At 39.9% G+C, this 19,398-nt stretch overlaps 1 protein-coding gene across 1 annotated transcript in view; it reads right to left on the reverse strand.

Annotated features, from left to right (window-relative positions):
- Positions 1–2,904: 2,904 nt before the first annotated feature.
- Positions 2,905–19,398, reverse strand: part of LOC142385417 (collagen and calcium-binding EGF domain-containing protein 1-like) — a 40,183-nt gene continuing 23,689 nt past the window's right edge. The window contains exons 3-11 of the mRNA XM_075471959.1: positions 11,702–11,754; positions 8,581–8,715; positions 8,202–8,339; positions 7,318–7,451; positions 6,986–7,091; positions 6,539–6,678; positions 5,480–5,515; positions 5,165–5,200; positions 2,905–4,953 (exon numbers count right to left, since the gene is read on the reverse strand). Coding sequence (XP_075328074.1) covers positions 4,765–4,953; positions 5,165–5,200; positions 5,480–5,515; positions 6,539–6,678; positions 6,986–7,091; positions 7,318–7,451; positions 8,202–8,339; positions 8,581–8,715; positions 11,702–11,754 — 967 coding nt within the window. The 3' untranslated portion in view covers positions 2,905–4,764. The remainder of the gene's footprint in view (positions 4,954–5,164; positions 5,201–5,479; positions 5,516–6,538; positions 6,679–6,985; positions 7,092–7,317; positions 7,452–8,201; positions 8,340–8,580; positions 8,716–11,701; positions 11,755–19,398) is intronic.

Genomic DNA, 19,398 nt, shown 5'->3' on the forward strand with positions numbered 1-19,398 from the left:
AAAAAAACAACTTTTTGGCGAAGACATTTCTATTAACAACAAAAATACTAGTTTGTGAGACAACTTGGAGGATCAGATTGGGACACAAACAATTTTGAAACTGAAGTTATTTCATCAAATTTGTGAATGTGGGCAAAAGATAACTGCAGAAGTGGGCCATGTTTGGGCCAAACATTCTTTTCTATTTTAATGTAACCTCGTGCCTTACAGCTTTGAGAAAAAAAAAACTTATTGTCCAAAGGTGGCTGCCTCCTGACAATCTGTGCACCAGAAAATCTGAGATATGAATTATAATTAGTTCTATATGACAGCAACCATTTGTCAAGTTATTTAGGAAGGATGGAGAAGGACAAGAAATAGACGAATTTCCTTACAGAAAATTGGGTCAATGATATTAAGGGAAAAGATAAAGAACTGGATCAACAGGCAGCATTGATAATGTCGTTGGTATCAATGAAATCCTTTTTTATCACAAGTACACACAACTCTGAAAGAAATCAAATGGGTCAGATAAATTAAAAAACAAAAAACGTCTCTATAGCGTGGCAATGAGAACATACCCAAAGAATATCTGTTCTAAAAATTCATAGTGAGGTCACCAGGCCATCCCACGTTTTCACTCATATGTGTACTTTCCTCATGACTGTTGGCACAACTACAAATGACGTTCACCATGATGGACTATCCTTAAAAATCTCATAAGCATGGTAACTTCATGTTAATATTAATCTGTTTTTTTTTATGAGAAGAAGAGCTCCATCCACAATATCCATCCATCGGTTTTCCATCCATCTGCTAAATTCAATTTAGGGTCGCGGGGGAGCTTGGACCTGTCCCAGCTTCCATTTGGCGAGAGGTAGGTTACACCTTGGGCACGTTGCCATTCCATCACAGGGCCACACAGAGACAAATGAGACAAACAACAACCCACGCTCACATTTACTCCTAGGGTTAATTTAGAGACACCAATTAACCAACATGCATGTTTTTGGATGGTGGGAGGAAGCCGGAGTACCCGGAGAGAACACGCGTACACGGGAAGAACATGCAACCTCCACACAGAAAGGCCCCAGCTGGGATTCAAACCAGGAACCCTCTTGCTTTGAGGCGACGGTGGTAACTAACTCCTCACTATGTTGTTCAATTTTTTTTTTTAATAGCTATTGGGGGATGTTGAGATAGACTCTGGTTCTGACTGGGTGTGTCTTGATTCATTGTCCAGAAGATTGCACAACTTGGCTCAGAGTGAACATAATAGCTGCATGACAACCTGGACCTATGCACTGAAGCACACTTCAAACCCCCCCAGTTTAGAGATGCTCACCTTGAATTATACCCACCGACAAACATGCACATAGGCACACAATTATCAAGCACAAATAAACGCACACACACTCAGAGAGGCAGAATGTTTGAAGTGACAGCCCTCTCGTGCATAGGATGTATTTATGGATGGTCCCAGTGTGCCAGTGCGGAAATTCTTCTCATACCAGGAAACGTCTGGCCGAGCTTTATCTGTTGTATCTTTATTCTCATCTAAAAATGTCCGCAAATAATTACACAACTTTGCGCACTGTACGGCATCAGTGTTGCATCCCAAGGCCCTGGATTGAAAATATGGGTAAAATCTACTTGTCAGAGATAGGAGCTTTAAATAGAGATTGATGGTACATAGCAAACCAAAGCTATTTATTTCTTATCATCCAGTGTTGATAAAAAAAATGGTATGTTGTTAGTGGTGCTATGTGAACTGACAGTGTCATCTGATGCACTCTGGTGACACTGCCTATACCATCCCCTAGAAGCTGAATAGAATTCTTCCAATTGCATGACAAGTGGCGAAGGAAATGAGATAATCTCTTTCAGTCTCTTGCTTTTCCCTTACTGACATCTTAAATTGTTTCATGTTGTTTTTCCTGATCTCAGTTGTCCTAGCAACGATTGTACTGTGAGCAGTGACCGCACGGCAGTGGGTGGATCTGTTAGGTGAGAAGCCTGTCAAGTAACACACACACCCACAAACACACACACGCCTGTAAGTATTAGGACATAAACTTATATACTATACTTAGATATATCTAATCCACACAAACTTATTACACAGAGTCACGTACGCACACGGATAGCAGGTAGGTCTCTTTCAGACAAACATTACAGACAGGATCAAAGCTATAAACCCAGCCCAACTCACAACTCAAGGCCAGAAAGCGTGAATCAGGTCGCTGCACAGATCAAACACCAAGTGTGTCTTTTTTCACAGACACAGTGTGGTTTCAGCATCTTTTTGGTTGTTGGTTCAAGCCCAAACAGGCCTCTTTACTGACAGCTTGGGGCCAATAATTATCTCTCCAGCTGTTTATACCCAAGCATCTGACCTCTGACCTCTGATGCTTACACCTTTCATAATGACACCCAACCACGCTATGGTTCAACAGGCACTGTGGAGGTTGATAAATGAAAGCATCTGCACATAAACACTAGAATATAGTCATTTTTATCATTTGCACTTTTGGAATGGTTGGCAATTATGCTTGTATATGAATAACTTTATTTGATTAGTCCAGTGAATACCTTGCTGATATTTACAAATCCACAGTCATGTTGATTCATCTTTTTTTTAAAGGATTACCTGCGTATTAGCCCCCTCTACTGGTGACAGTAAGCAAATAAAATTTACGGTACTAGTGGAAAATGAACTGTTAATCCCTGCTCAGTGACATGTTGGCCGTCACTGATGAGGGATGAAAGTGTATTACTAACTGACTTACCTCACAAAGCTCTCCCAGCTTGCCTTTGAATTGACTATAGGATCTATTGTCTGTGGGGATTTTTTTACTCCTTGCATCACAAAAGGTTTAAAGTCTCCTACTGGTATCAAAGATTTGGGGAGAGAAAGACTCATATAGGTCCTTTTTTATTATCTCTACTCATCCAGCAGTGAAACCTTTACAATCCCAACTGTAGTATGGAAAATGTCCGTGTTGAAGTATTAATTTCAAAGAGTTTACTAGAGCTTGTCACATGCTTTGTATTGGAGAAATCAAATTTGCGATATCTGCCAATGCACTGTGTTGTTTTGGGAAATTATAAACTTAAGATGGACATTTTTTTCCTCTGTTCAGAATTTCTATCTGGATGGTATCTAATTTGACAGGATAACATGCCATATTACTGCTTCTCAATGACAGCTAACAACTGAGACCAAATGAAAAACAACAGGACACTCATTTGGATCTATTCTGTGCTACTTTAAGCACTGGCAATTGTTATTTGGGCCAGATATGAACCAAGTGTCAAATGTTTATTTTGAGCATTTATGATTTGGGTCATGTCCAATGGATATGATGGCTGAGTTTAGGCAGCCACACTTACTCAATGCCAGTACCATCATTCAAGGCCAAATGTGAGCCAAAGAAAACTGCAGAGTTGAGCTAAACATTTTTTGCTGTTTTGATATAGCTATATAGATGATATAGATAATGGTTGATAAATGTTTTTGATGATATTGTGTTTTTGAAGCAGTCTGCAGCATGGGTGAACAAGACTTATAGTTTCTAATGTTTCATCTTTAATACATGGTTGTGTTTCTTTCTTTTTCTGCGTTTTTCATTTTGTTGAAAAAAAGTTGGACTGATCCTGTTTGGAGCTAATGCAGATATCACATAAAAAATCATTTAATGTGCCGAATTAAGAATATGAACAAACGAATATTATAGAAAAACAAGGTTCCATACATTATCTTTTTATCCACATCTGCTGATCTCTGTCAGCTTTGGCAATCTTTGTTACTTTTTTGCAAGTCAATCTGTTTATAAAACCCACAAAAAAAGAAAAGAAAATTTAAACCAATTTTTATTAAGGAGTTAGCCCATCTTGGCAGCCGCTTCGTAGTAATATAATCGTGAAAAAAAAATAAACAAACCTTTCCAGCAGCTTTGCTCTGATGTCTACAATGTTCGGACCAACTAAATGTAAGAGAATATGTGCAGCAGTGATCCTCATCAGTCTGTTCATAAAAGGAGTATACTTACAATCGATTTTGGGTTAAAAACATGGGTTATAAAATTGACACTTTCTGTATTAAATACCGCAATATTACATTCTTTCTAAGCAGCAAACAACAACAGCTTCAACTTGTTTAATGTTTTTTTTCTATCCAAACTGAAGCTGCATTGTTAGACTGTACAAGTTCAACAATACCATGCTCATGAATCTCATGAATTATTGCCCGAGTTTTCCCCAGAGAACAGCTCTGTGGCTCAGACTTCAGCGCTGGACGCTGCAGACAGGTGCACATGAGGTGAACGGTGCAAGTCCTGGGTCTTTTTTTAACCAGCGCCCTGCAGGCAAAACATGACTGGCACAGCAGAGCTTCCATGGATGGGCTCAGGAACAGGAAGAGATGTAGACGATAAAGTCCATCGTTTGAAGTGGTTCAGCTCAGAGGCACAGCTCAGAGGCTCAGACACAAAGGCTCATGCGGCATCTTTCTCACTCTTTGTCCCGCACGCACATCCCTCACTCACATCCACGGCACACGAAATGCAGTTAAACAGTGCTTGCAGCAGTTAAGAGGTGTCTTAAATTTCTAATTTCTCTCGCTTATACTGTCCAGAGAGGCTCGTTGCAGTGTCCATCCAGCTGTGAGGTGAGGGATTATAAACATGCTGACACTTTAATTTCCAGCATGTGTTGTCAACATAGTCACTTTTGCGTTCGTTTCACCGGGGGGAGTGACTGTTACTCCGAGAGGCTTATCAAAGGTCAGGTATTAAGCGCGAGATCTCCTTGTCCAGAACCCCACTCTACAAAATCCACTTCCCCGCTGGACTGAGGAGGATTGTCCAGGGAGATGCCTCGCCGCTCACCAAACACCCTCTCCTGCAGTTCAATGATGTCATTGCGGATGTCGGCCATCATTAGCAGCAGGAAGTCGAAGGAGCCGGGTGGTCCCTAGAGACAGATGGTACATTAAGAAGCTGTTTAATGTGGCCTGTGTGTTATGGTTCACCGAGAGTGTGTTAACACATTGAGCATTGAGAAAAAAAAATTAGATTAAGATAAGGAGGCACAATGATGAATATTTATAAATTATTTCTAACTTTGTAAAGACTGCTTTCAAATAGGAATTTATGCCTGTATGTAATCCATGAAATACACTTACAGGTGGACCTCTGGGACCTGGAGCTCCTCTATCACCCTGCAGATGAGAAACAGGACAAATGTATCAGTTCCTGTCTGTGAGAATGTGCAGTGTGTGTACAATTTACAATTTCATCTTATTTGTAGACACTGTAATAGTTATTTTAACATTGATGAAATTAGCTTTACAGAGCACGTTGTGGAGACAGTGCATCCTCTACATATGTGATCCGGTCTGAGCTGCACGTGTAGCCAAGATGCAGCTAAAGCAACTCGGACACCAGCTGGTGGCTGCAGCCTCGCACAAGCACACAGAGACAGTCAATCAAACACACACCTTTAATCCATCTCTTCCTGGTGCCCCGGGTGGTCCCTGTAGGTATGATTGAGACATGATCATGAGCTGTTTGAGCTTTTCAACATATTTGTGTCTGACATTACAAATGTGGTGCAGCGAACCTGTCCAGCTATTGTCATGCAGCCCATGCATCTTTTTTTCTGTGCTCGTGAACTGGTCACCACAGGTCTTTTTCACAACGGACATTTTGAATGCATCAGCAGGAAAAGCAAAGGTGTCATCATAACACACCTTTTTTTTCTATTTCACTCAGCAGACAGACTTTACACTGGAATTACTTCACACACATTTAAAATAGCTTTTAATGTTCGACAACTATGTACAGTATACTCTGCTTCTACATAAAACCTTTATGTTGTCAAAGACAGCTTGTAATAGTTTAATACCTCCTGTAATGATGGTTTCAGAAGAACATCGGGTTCAAATTGGAATGTTTTTTTTACACAGACTCAAATCCCAAATTTATCTTAAGTCATAAGTAGGCCTGCTGAACATAGTATTACTCCTCCGTGACAGAGTATTGCTGATCTATTAGCTCTTGCCTACAACTGCAGATCATGGGTCTCTCTTGAACACGAAGGAGTAAACACAAGAGATCCAACATATCTGAACAGTATTTGATCAAAGAAATCCTTTCCTTTTGCACAGAGAATTTCAAACACTTATCTGTTTATCTGTTTTAATTCACTCCTAACCAAACTGTACACGGAAGTGGTCAAGAAATTAAGGAAATTAAGTCTAAAAATGATAACGTAACGTTGACTTTTGTTGTTGTATGGAACGCAAATCTCGTTCTCCTTGACGAACGCTCTGTGTTTACAGATTCATCCATGTTCATTCATTAATGAATCACTTCCACCTGACCTCCTTATTAGTGTCAAAAAAACATAAGCAACCGTACTTTTATGATTAGCTGATTTGTTGGATGGAAGTTGTGATCTCCACCCAGCAGTTTCCTTCTTGCCACTTTGATGTTCCGGAAGTCTAAAGTAATCTAGTGTGATGTGGAAAAACCCTTAATTGTGTTTTTTTTCTCACCACTGGTCCCCTGCGGCCCCTCTTTATGTGCCTCATGTCAGGCTCTGGGCCCATGGGCCCCATATCTCCCCGCGGACCTCGTGGGCCAGGAGGACCCTGCTCCCCCGGCTCCCCCGTGTTTCCTGGATCTCCTGGGTGACCTGGTGAAGACAGATGGATAATGTGACAGAGAAAACTTAAACTTAAAACAGGAGAGATTAACACAGCCTGACAGATTACACAACTCTAATATAATGGAAAACTGGGAAATATCTGTGTAAAAAGCTGACTGGCTGCACCTGTATGTCTGCTTGCTTTTATCATTTTTTACAGCAATTGATCTAAAATTTATTTATGGAAGAGTTTAACCTTGGATTTATTTGTTTACAATTAACTTTTTAAAAAAGTATCTGGGATCTGTAGCTGGTGGAGTTCATTGTCTATAACATATAGTCATCTATACATTACCTGGAACTCCAGGAGGGCCAGGTAAACCAGGAAGACAAGGGCTATCAGGACCTTTTCCTGCTCGTCCCAAAGATGGCTTATCGCTGCTGTTGGCCAGACCAGGTACCTCCAAACACAAAGGAGAAAAATGACTAAACACAAAACTGGGATGTATGGTTCCGCACATATGCGTACTCTGTAGCTGTCTCTGCTGTTTGTAGTTTATTAAACTACAAATACTCTGACCTCAATCAGTCCCGCTCATGTTACCATCAGAAACATAAACTGGTTTATGGACCACAAGCATACAAAAAATTGTGCTTTGTTCAGTCGCTCTGAAGTGAAGATGTTACCTGGTTGGGGGACTGTGCGTTTCCCAGCCGCAGTTTTAGCTGGAGTAGACTGTTTTTCATGTTCATGAAATCTTGACAGGTCAATGAGCAGGTTCCTGCGCTCATCAAGGTGTCCGACTTCCCCGATGCACTCACTGCACGACAAAACATACAGGGAATTTTTTTCTGTAGCTGGTGGCAAAGTGCAGTTTCTCAAACTGTATGTTCACTTGTGCTGTTTGACATAGTGACATGCATGACAGTCAAAGCAAACTGATCACATGAGAGCACATATTTTGATCACCCCTGCTCCCACTAGAAGTCTGAAGTAATTCTCTACTAATTCAACACTTTTATATTATTCCAAACCTTTAACAGCTTATGCATAAAGTCATGTGATCTGCCACATCATTTAAACCTGTTGGAGTGTTCTGTTATGTGAGGTGTAGAATGTTGACAGTGGATTGCTTTCCAGCACATCCTACGGATGATTGATTCAATTTGGACCTGGGGATTTATGAAGCCTGGCCTCTTTGTGATGCTTCTCAAGCTGTTTCAGGCAGTTTTTCCCACGCAGTGGGGTGCATTTCCTGCTATGGAGTGCCACTGCCACTAGGGACGTGTTGCATCATAAGAAAATGATCAGTGTTACTAATTCAACCTCGAAGTGGATTTAATTTTGAGGTTAATTGGTTCACTTGTCACTCAATGTCACAGAGCAATGGAAAGTGCAGAGTAATGATTGAACAAATGCCATAAAGCATTTTAAAAGATTACTCTCAATGTTATTCAACTTTGTTTTCATATTATATTATCAAAGCAAAGCTAAAATGATGTACTTCTGCAAGTTTTCTTTCCCGACCCACACAGTTGGTGTGTATCTCCAGTGGTGCACAGAAACTTACGGTTGTCTATAGGGATGCAGGAGCTTTGGTCTGGTGCGAGTATGTAACCACTGCGGCAGCGGCATATGAAGCTGCCCGCTGTGTTCACACATTCATGGTCGCACACGCTGCTTTCGGAGGCCACGCACTCATCGATGTCTGTAGATTTTTGATGCAAGAGATAAAGCAGGTTGAGGAGGCAGCAGCGGGCCAAGAAAGAGATAATGTTACATCAAGTGACATCAAGAGTCCAGCATGTATTAAAACAAAATGTCACAGCTTCTTTGGTTTACTTAAGAAAACAGGACTGGGTTGACAGGAGTAAGATATATCTCATGCAAGTAGCTTTTATCTTATTGAGGTATGTAATTTAGAGTTGATGAGTGGGGATGGTACTGACCCAGGCAGTAAGGAGATTTGTGGTTGCGGTGTCTTTCCCGATCGAAGCGATAGCCGGGATAACAGGTACAGACCACTCGTCCAAAGTTATCTGTGCACTGCTGCTCACAGGGTGATACAGCACATACATCCACACCTGCAGAAAGAGAGAAGGCAGTTGCGTGTTGGTAAAAATGTTAAACAGCTCATCGTAATTATCAGCTCAGTTGGCCCTCATTCATGGATAAGATATCAGTGATGTAAACAATTAAATGAATCTTGGCTGAGATGCCTTTAGCTGCTTTTAGCAGCTTTCAGGGTCACTGATGCACTATCACAGCTTGAGGGGACACTGAAATAAAATGTAAACTTTTTCCCTTTTCCTTCTGTGATATGGCAAGAGCAGCGTCAGTAAGTCCTAATTTTTTTTTCTGAACACTCAGTAGATACACTCTTGTGAATCTTCACTGACATTCCAAGGATATGCATTGAGTTTAGGTCCAGTTGAACTCTTTTTTTCTTTTTTTTTTTCTTTATGGAAAGTTTCTAAACTGATGAATAGATGTCTGGGTTTCCCTTCTGGGCCTGTTGCATCCATAAATCAACCTCACATAAGTGGTAAAAAAATGAATGGATGGACACGATAAGCACACACTAGTACTTAATGTGCTTTTTGTGGCAGTAGTTTCCCTACTGCAGATCCACATCGAAGCTTAGCGTATGTGTGGTCATATTCCCAACTGTCCTTATGAACTCCTGAAAATTTTTCTAAACTCATGATGTTTTTCCAGCATGGTCAAGGAAGAGTGATAAGGAAAGACTGTTTGACTGCACTCTTTTTGTGGTGAACAAGCTTTGTTGTCCTAAATGGCTTAATTTTACTGAACCTGCACGATTACCACCACTCTTGGTGCTGCTCGTAAAGGTTTGCTTAAATTGCTGATCTTTTCATTGGGTCATTGATAATAAAACCCTTTTAAATAAAACTCTTTTTGTTCAGTCTGCATTTTGTGTCAAGGCCCAATCAACTTGTAAGATTACTTGGTGTGTCTGTAAAATATGATGTCTTGCATTGTGGCAATGTCATACTGTACTTCAGAGATACACTAGGTGTGTTTAATTCACTCAGCAGCTGTGAGGTGGACTGTAGGCTACAGGCTATTCAGCCATATTGAATAAGATTCCGAACTTTAGGAAGCAGAGACTCTCAAAGGTTCAAAGCATAAACTGTCTCAGGGAAGAAACTGAAAAATGTTTAATCAGTCCACATTAAAATGAATTGCAACACCACCAACCAGTCATATCGACTCGTTTGAGTTCCATGTTAAAAAGAAAAAACAAAGCTTGCTGAGCTGTTTGAAAATGTTTTGTCATAGAAATGAGTCTTTTCATCACTGATTTAGTTAAGTAACGAGGTTAAGTTACGTCAAAACAATGTTTGAAACTAAAACTGATATATAACTCCTGTTCTTAACTCCCTCCATTGGCTTCCTGTCCTTTATAGAATTGATTTTAAACTTTTAATGTTTGTTTTTAAAGCTCTTAACGGCCTCGCCCCATCATATTTATCTGCGCTTTTAACAGTCCGCAATCCTGGTTGAGCTCTGAGGACAACAAATCAATTTTTGATGGAAGTGCCCAGGTCAAAATACAAACACTGGGGTGACCGAGCTTTTTCCGTCGCTGCCCCAGACTCTGGAATAAGCGCCCCGTCTTATTTCTGACCTGGGCCTCTTCAAATCTAGGCTAAAAACCTACTTATGTAGGATTTCTTTTAATACCCAGTAGTATGATGACACTTTTATCTTATTTTATCTTATTCGATTTTGTTGTATTTTATTGCTTTCACTGTTCTTTTATTGTTTTTATTTGTTTTTACTTATTCTTCTCTTTATTTATTACCTGCTGTAAAGCACTTTGGTACACCGTAAGGATTGTCTGTAAAGGGTTGTATAAATAAAATACATGACATGACATATCAATATATATTGATATATGCTCCATATCTAGAGGCAAGCAAGCTATTGCTGACATTACAAAGCAAAGCTAACACTTATTTGGCTAGCATAGCTGTTAAATTTAACATTGGCATTAACTTTCAGTGCTAAAATGACAACAGCAGTGATTTTTATCTCAGGTAACCGCATGACCACAGGGCTGTTGATGAGTGTAATACATGGAGGGGATACTATCTATCTGTGTCAGTGACGTTCCTGAACGGAGAGGTGGATTATTGAGTGCTGTATAAGCACACAATGGATGGATCAAAATGATTGAATCACAGACAGTGTATATATTGTGCTCTATAAAGTGGAATATAATCAGTATATCTGCTGTGAAAGAGACATGTTGTTTGAATGTTGTTTTTGTGATGAGAAGATGAATTATCTTTAATGAATGACCTTTCATCAGACTATTAAATTTAGTTGTGTGATTTGAGTTTAGAGTGACCTTTCAATCATCAGACACGGTTCTCATATCTAATCCCAAGTCCTTCCTGGCAAGTGCTGCAGGTAATGCAGCATGTAACTCTTTAAACAGATTTTCAAAAAAAGGTAACCAGTGATGCTTTTACCTGAACAATGATTGATTTATAGCTGCTAAAGTTGCACTAAATGTCTACACAGTGGTATGCAGTTTTAAAATGATTCCATATCCATATGTGAGTTGTTTAGAAAATATGTATTTTTCTTGTTCAAACTGATCATTTAACCTTATCCTTTTTGTCTGGCACTCTCAAGCTGTGCCGTTCAACATGGAGGAACAGTGCCCTCCTGTGGCTAATACGGCTCACTGTTACTCTGTAAAGGCACACTCCACTGTACAGGCACTACAGTGTTCATTATGCTGTAAATATTCACAAAAAATGAAAAATTAAACATTACATCCACAAAAATTAGTCCAAAGTTATGAATATCATGTAATTTTTGCAGTAAATCCACCTAAATGTTACACACCAGATCATTAATGATAAAACTCTAGAGAAGCAATACTTTATGAAACCCTAATCTGGGCTACACTTGCAGTCCTCATATTGACAAATGTGTTCTCAAGGTTGTGCTTTGTGCAGCTTGTTAGAATTTATAAACACAGTCAAGACTAAACTATATCAGATCATGTGAAAAGTGTATGGTTTTACCTACTTTCATGTATGCATTGGCCCATCACAAACCTGAATCCTTCACAGCATTTCCTCCTGTATAAAAAAGACAGAATAATCAGATGTTTGTATGTCTACCGACATTTTCACATCATCAGAAATGAGGACTCTCAATCAAAAAAAAGAAAGTAGAAGTTTAATATTTTGGAATAGGCTTTTTGCTAAAATGGGAAGATGAACATCCTTACATCTGTTTTATGAATACAAAGCCACAGCCTGATGCCGGTAAGGCTCAGTTTAACTAGAATAAACTAAAGGCTAAACACAGACAGTGGAATATCATGAAGCAATTACCAAAAACACACATACAACAAGATTGACAGAATTTTCTACTGATGTTAAAAGCAGCTTAGAAGAAAGCAGCTAAAATATCTTTAGTGGTCCAAGAAAAGAGCTAAGCACACTGCATTCATTTACACACGACAAAGCGAGGGAATATAGTGGATGTTGTCAGCCCAGCTGGGCAGTATGGTTTGGGATTGCACTGCAAATGTGAGTGAGCATCCTTATTTTCAGGCTAAGAAAGTCTTACAAGCTTGATGGTGCTAAAGAAAGTAGTTATGAAATTGGGAAAATAGATTTCTAAACTCCTGAACACTCCAGAATAATGACATTTTTACATCCAGGTATGAAGATTGGTCTTTTAACCAAATGAGCCATTGAACATCAGTGAAATGGTGGGGAAAGTACACATCTAGTTAATTGTTGAAACTAACCACTGCATTGGTTTTAACACTGGATGTGCAGATGGGTGCGGACAGCAATTATGTCCCTCCTTTGATATCTGACCATACAGAAGAGTGTGTGCAGCTGAACTAACTGAAATGTAGAACAGGCACCATGAAGCAGCAGAGGGCACCGAGCACACTGATGCACAAGGCCAGTTTAAATTTTACTCACTAATGAACTTCATCACAGCAGGAAAATTTGTTTGTGTGTGTAAAGAAACTGTTGCTCACTTAAAGCATAATCAGTTTACATACAAACATCATTTCCAGGTCCAAGTAAATGGCTTTTGCTGTCTTGTCTTAGCAACTTGAATATATTTAGAAAATAAAAACAAACTTAATACCAATAACACACTCAGTAATATCGTCCTGGAGAATTCTACCATCAGCAGATTAATTGGTGACAAGTGAAGGTGTTATGATTAGGTATAAAAGGAACATCCACCAAAGGTTCCCACTTTCCAATCTAAGTTTGGTCGTAGCTCACCACTCTGTGCCAAACTGAGTCAGAAAATCATTAATAAATTCCAATCGAAGAATTTAAACCAAACACTTCTGATTGCAAAGAACTTTGGTTTTTCAACATCTGCAGTGCAGAATGTGGTGAAACGTTTCAGGACATCAGGGGAAATATCAGTGTTTAAAGACAGAGTACATAAAAAAAACAACAGTCTTAGATGTGCTTGAACTTGGAGCCCTCAAGCAATACTCTCATGCCACCGTGATCAGTACAGCCACAACATAATTTGTTGCAAACATATCTGCAGATTGTCGTACCAGCTGTTTGTGGGCTTTTGGTCTGTTTACCCATTTTCACTTCACAGTGCAGCAGAGCAGCTACAGTTATTACTTGCCTTATTTCTCTTTATGCCCCCTGAACAGTAAATCAAATCAAATCAAATTTATTTGTATAGCACATTTCATGTACAAACAGTTCAAAGTGCTTTACATAAAATAAAAGCATTGCAGCAGGGAGTGCAAGAAGCATTAAAAATACATAAAATAATATAAAGAGAAACAAATAAAATCATTTAAATGAATTTAAAATCAGGCAACAGTCTAGATAAGTTAAAAGATATTTCATGCATAGACACATGAGAAAAGAAATGTTTTTAACCTGGATTTAAAAATGTCTACATTTGGTGAAAGTTTAATCTCCACTGGCAGTTTGTTCCACTTGTTTGCAGCATAACAGCTAAATGCTGCTTCTCCATGTTTAGTCTGGACTCTGGACTGGACCAGCTGACCTGAGTCCTTGGATCTCAGAGCTCTGCTGGGTTTATATTCTCTGAACAGATCACAGATGTATTTTGGGCCTAAACCATTCTGGGATTTGTAAACCATCAGCAGGCTTTTAAAATCTATTCTGTGACTGACTGGAAGCCAGTGTAAAGATTTTAAAACTGGTGTGATGTGTTCAGATCTCTTAGTCCGGGTTAAAACTCTAGCAGCAGCGTTCTGGATGAGCTGCAGATGTTTAATGCTCTTTTTGGGAAGTCCAGTTAAAAGAGCGTTACAGTAATCGAGTCTACTGGAGATGAATGCATGGATGAGTTTCTCCTGGTCTTTTTGGGAGAGGAAACCTTTAATTCTGCTGATGTTTCTGAGGTGGTAAAAAGCTGCCTTGGTGACAGCTTTGATGTGGCTGCTGAAAGTCAGATCTGAGTCTATCAACACTCCGAGGTTACGAACTTGGTCAGTGATTGTAAGGTCCCGAGTCTCAAGATATGTACCAACGCTGACCCTCTTCTCTTTGCTACCAAACAGAATGATCTCAGTTTTGTCTTCATTTAATTGTAGAAAATTATCTCTCATCCAGGTGTTTACTTCCTCCAGACACTGACACAGTACGTCTGCTGGGCTGCAGTCGTCCGGTGACAGAGACACATAAAGTTGTGTATCGTCTGCATAACTGTGATAATTGATGTTAAAATTCTGCAATATCTGACCCAAAGGGAGCATATACAAGTTAAACAGAAGAGGTCCAAGAATTGACCCCTGGGGGACTCCACAAGCCATGGCCACTCGCTCAGATTCATAGCTCCCGATAGTAACAAAATAACTCCGGCCTTCTAAGTAGGACCTGAACCAGTTAAGGACCGCTCCAGAAAGTCCAACCCAGTTTTCCAGCCTGTGCAACAGGATTCTGTGATCTACAGTATCAAACGCAGCGCTGAGGTCCAACAGAACCAGGACTGAAACATTACCAGAATCAGTATTCAACCTAATGTCGTTTAACACTTTGACCAGAGCTGTTTCAGTGCTGTGATGACGTCTGAAGCCTGATTGAAACGTCAGTACAGTACTTGAACTTTGACCCAAAGAACTAATACTTACTTCTTGAAATGTTTCTGATACCTTTGAAATCTTATATTTTGTAAGCTCCTAACAGTTCAGTAGCATTATTTTTTTTTAATGCAGCTCTGTGGAACAATCATTGAGCAACAGACTTTTCCCAAAATTGATTTATGATGTTTGGAAGTGACACCCATCCAGCCATCCCTCAACAATCCAGCACATGTTACAGATATTAAAGCTGGAGGAAATGGCTCAGAAACTGGCCACACAACAAATATCACACATGCACATCATGCACACAGTTGAAGAAAAAAGGGGAAACTGCACGAGTCTTGTCCTAAAAACTGCGTGCCGTTACCAGAGGGGATTTAGCCTGTGGCCTCATTCAAGCCCCCCTCATGACACCAAGTTGCTTTTATTCTCCTCAAGCCTCCATGCAGTGTAACCCCTAAATCACAATGGGAACCCCTCCCCTCTTCTTGTGAATGAAAAATAACCTATAAAACACAGAGGCCAGCCTAAACTGATGAGATCCAGATGAGAGTGGCTTTAATCTGCAGCCTGTAGCTGGGAGTGTTGAGTTGGATGGATAAGACCAGGCATGAAGCTGAGGTAGAGAAAGGGGAGTGAATGCTGAGATTAAGATTGCCACTCATTCAGTCAGTCAGTCAATCCATCAATCAGTCAGTCTGTCAGTTGGTCTTAGGTTGGGTTAATGTGTTGCAGATGCTAAACTGACCAGGAACACTTCTCAGCTTCACACCTTTGCATGAGAGCAACAAAAATGTTTATTTGGCTTAAAGATGAAAGATTATCTGCTTCTGATGAGGCACATGGCTTCTATAACAGGTCATTTCGCTGGCAGTATACACAACCTCCACATTTGTGTTACCAACTTTTTGATAAATACGCATTTATCTTTTGCAATAGCTGATGGGTTAAAGGATAATAGGATAAAGGATAATACACGATGCACAACTGAAGAAAAAAAGTGGGCCAGTGCCTGCGTGTAGCTATTTTTAATGTTCAGGAAATACCGAAAGGAAAAGAGACCACAGTTTTTCTCCAACTGTTTCATTTTATGGGTCAGTTTGAGCTATTTCTACTTTTCAGTTGTCTTAAATTCTTCTTTTTCTCCCTGAAATACTGTCCCTCTTGCACGCTATCGTATAATTACATAGCTGCACAGTCATGAAATAGTTCTAGCTCGTCTGGATGAAATTGATCTTCTCGCTGTCTTTATGTTAATAAGATTATACCCAAGACAGAAGCAACAAATGTTTCCTCTTATAACTTGTATTCACGCTGATTTTACCTGTTTGCCCCATGGATCACAATGTTCCAGACAGAAGAATCTCGTTAAAAAATTTGGTTAGGAAGAGGACTTCTGATACACTTTGACTTTCTTCAGAGCCATCATGAGAACAGTTATTTGTTGAACTGCTGTGAAAGAACACACATAGAGGATAAGTCTGGGTGTCCTTGATGACTTTTACTTTAGTTACACAATGAAGTTCAACCTATATTTTGTACAAATAGAGATGTTTATTGAACAACTGATGAGTAATATCACAAATATTTGTGCAGTTTTTTCTCCATACTCTCTAGAAATGTATAACTTTTCTGTTTGAGCTTATTTTCAACCTGCATCTGAAAATATTGCAGAAAATCTGAACAAATTGTTTTGCTTTCAACATAACAGGATTAAGTAGCGTTCATCTTGTTTTCTTTTGATGTCAGTTACACACCTGCATGGCTTTGTGACTGAATCCATTGTGTGAGCGAAATCTTTTTTTCTTTTGAAGTGGGGTTGTGTAAAGTACTTATGAATAGCCTGCAGCTATATGCAAATCCACAGAAATACAAGACGATATTCTGTTTTTACATGATTTGCAGACAGGATATTCCATTAATTTCCCATCCACATGTTACATAGCAGAGTCCAGTTAATGATGCAATCTCACATTACATTTCCTTAAGTAATTTCAATGTTTACGCCCCCCGAAAGTCATGATTATATCCATATACCTCTAAACATGGAGCATTAGCCTTCTACTCTTCTTCGTTTCTACTTTGCCCAAAAAGTGTGTCTTCTGTTTATTGCAGCCTTACTGTTACTGCACAACTCTGCTGGTGCTGCTGTTGCCACATCTTGTGACAAGAAAAAAACAACCTGATCTATGAAAACAAGACAAAAATAAGCCACTTGGTTCTCAAAAAAACAAAACCCAACGCTACTCGTAATAATCTCAGAAAAAATGAGAAACTCTAAATGCCGGGGAAAAGCAGGAGGGGTGGGGGGGCTTGCTTTGACTTGCCCGTGTATGTAGCCCCTCAGCAGCATTAAAGGGATAGTTCGCCTCTTTTGACATTAAGCTGTATGACATCCCATATTAGCAATATCATTTATGAACATTGACTTACCCCCTGCTGCGTCCTGTGAGCCGAGTTCCAGCCTCGTTTTAGCGTTGACGAAGGTAGTCCGGCTAGTTGGATGGGGCTAAACAAATAAAGCGTCTTGCTTCTCAAAACAATATGCGTTCAAAAGAGTAATACATTTGCATCACAAAATCGTTGTGCATGAAAAAGTCAGACCTCACGTCGCTTGGCGCTATTTTTGCCTCCCTTGATATCAATGCGTCCAGCCACCTTGTGATAGCTGCATCTGTTACGGTGTTTACTGCTCGGAAGCAGGGGAGTGCTCGATCGATGTGAGGTCTGACTTTTTCATGCACAACGATTTCCTGATGCAAATGTATTACTCTTTTGAACACATATTGTTTTGAGAAGCAAGACGCTTTATTTGTTTAGCCCCATCCAACTAGCCGGACTACCTTCGTCAGCGCTAAAACGAGGCTGGAACTCGGCTCACAGGACGCAGCAGGGGGTAAGAAAATGTTCATAAATGATATTGCTAATATGAGATGTCATACAGCTTCATGTCAAAAGAGGCGAACTATCCATTTGAGGGCGCGAGCGGAGACATTTGTTCCTTTGCTTTTCTTTTTTTTTTTATTGATTTAATTGTTTAATAGTTTCTTACCTGCAGTAGAAAGAGGTCAGAGCGCTCTCAGTTTGGAGAATCAAAGAGGAATTCTGAGCCGAGGCAAAGAGCTACTCAGAGCAGGGCCACCAAAGAGCTCATTTTCCCATCTAAAACAGCAAAGACCTCAAAACTTTCATATCGGATAAAGAAAACATAATGTTGTGAACTTCTACACCGTGTCACATTGCAGCTGACCGTTTTTAACAAAGTCACAGATTTCTCAACCAAAGAAAGTCTGCGTTTGAACATGTGGTGGTGAGTCTCAGCTGTCAGATGTTTTAAACAGCTTACTGCTGGGTATTGGTTTAGCAAAAGATTAAAAGATGGTAAGTGTTTCGCCAAAGTTTGGTTCAAAGTTGAGGTGTACTGAGCACTTTCTATTGCAGGCAGACACTCACACACCCCCCAAAAAATCCCATTTTTACAAATTTTTGTTTGTCTAGGAACACATTTTTGACATGAACGCAACAGCCAGGCTGTTACAGCTCGTTGTAGCAGCAGCGAAAGCTAATTGAACTCACTACAGAAGCATGGCAGTCTCAGCAGCTCTGCCCTGAGTGTTTCTGATGGACATGAAAGGGGAGGGTGGGCCAACAAGCCGAGGATGGAGGGAGGGCTGAGCTGTGCGTTTTTGTTTTGGTCTGTGAAAGTATGTTGATCGGTCAGCCAACAGGCCCGGTCAACATGACACAACCTCTAAAGGAGAGCGCTGATAAAAATTCAAGGTATCTGTGTTCCATGTGTGCCTCTATTATCAGTGTGTGTAATCTTTTTATCGGCTATAGTGCCGTTTTGTTGGCTTGAAACATTTTATAATGGCACTAAATAGTGGCTATTAGTGTAATTTAATAAAAGAAAAAATCTCAATAATCTACAGACCACTCCCAGACATGTTTTAAGAGTGTGTTCATGTCTGTGAAAAGCCATGTCTACATACACTATATGTGTAAGAGCGTGTCTGAATGCTGGGATATTATCCAGTAATTGGGTACAGCCTTTTAATGTCAGTCAGGATTTATTACTTGGGTAATTCATGACGCTAGCAAACTCCCTTTCCCCCTCCCTGGTCATTTTCACATCCTCTCAGCCTTATAGTGAGTTGGTGATTTGAAACATGTTTATATATATATTTTTTCAGGCCAATATCAGCCACTTAATTCTGTACTGTGCATACAATACCTTCAACAGTTGTTAACATAATCTCTCCCTCTCTTCTCCGCCGACTGAAATGTTATTGGCCTCCTGTTTCCCCCTGTTTGTGAAACCAACCTGATGTGTCCACTTTTTTCCATCTTTATTTAATTCACAGGAATATTATTCTGTCCTCTTCGGACTTACTCGAGCCAAAAACACTCAAAGTCTTTAACAGCCACCTTTACACTCCAGGGTCAAACAGGACCATGTGTTGGCTGGAGCAACTTTCAAATGTTGCTTGACTAGGATAGAGAAATACTATAGATCACATGTTGCCGAGGATCCCTGTTCTCTCCCTACAGAATGTCAATTGTGTCTTTGTTAAATTTTGTGTAATGAGTGTATCACAATTAAGTAGCCCAGTAAAAGTCAGTGTCACTTTTACAACCAGACTAAAATATATCATCTTGTGCA

This window comes from Odontesthes bonariensis, chromosome 1, assembly GCF_027942865.1.
Source record: "Odontesthes bonariensis isolate fOdoBon6 chromosome 1, fOdoBon6.hap1, whole genome shotgun sequence".
Classification (NCBI taxonomy): Eukaryota; Metazoa; Chordata; class Actinopteri; order Atheriniformes; family Atherinopsidae; genus Odontesthes; species Odontesthes bonariensis.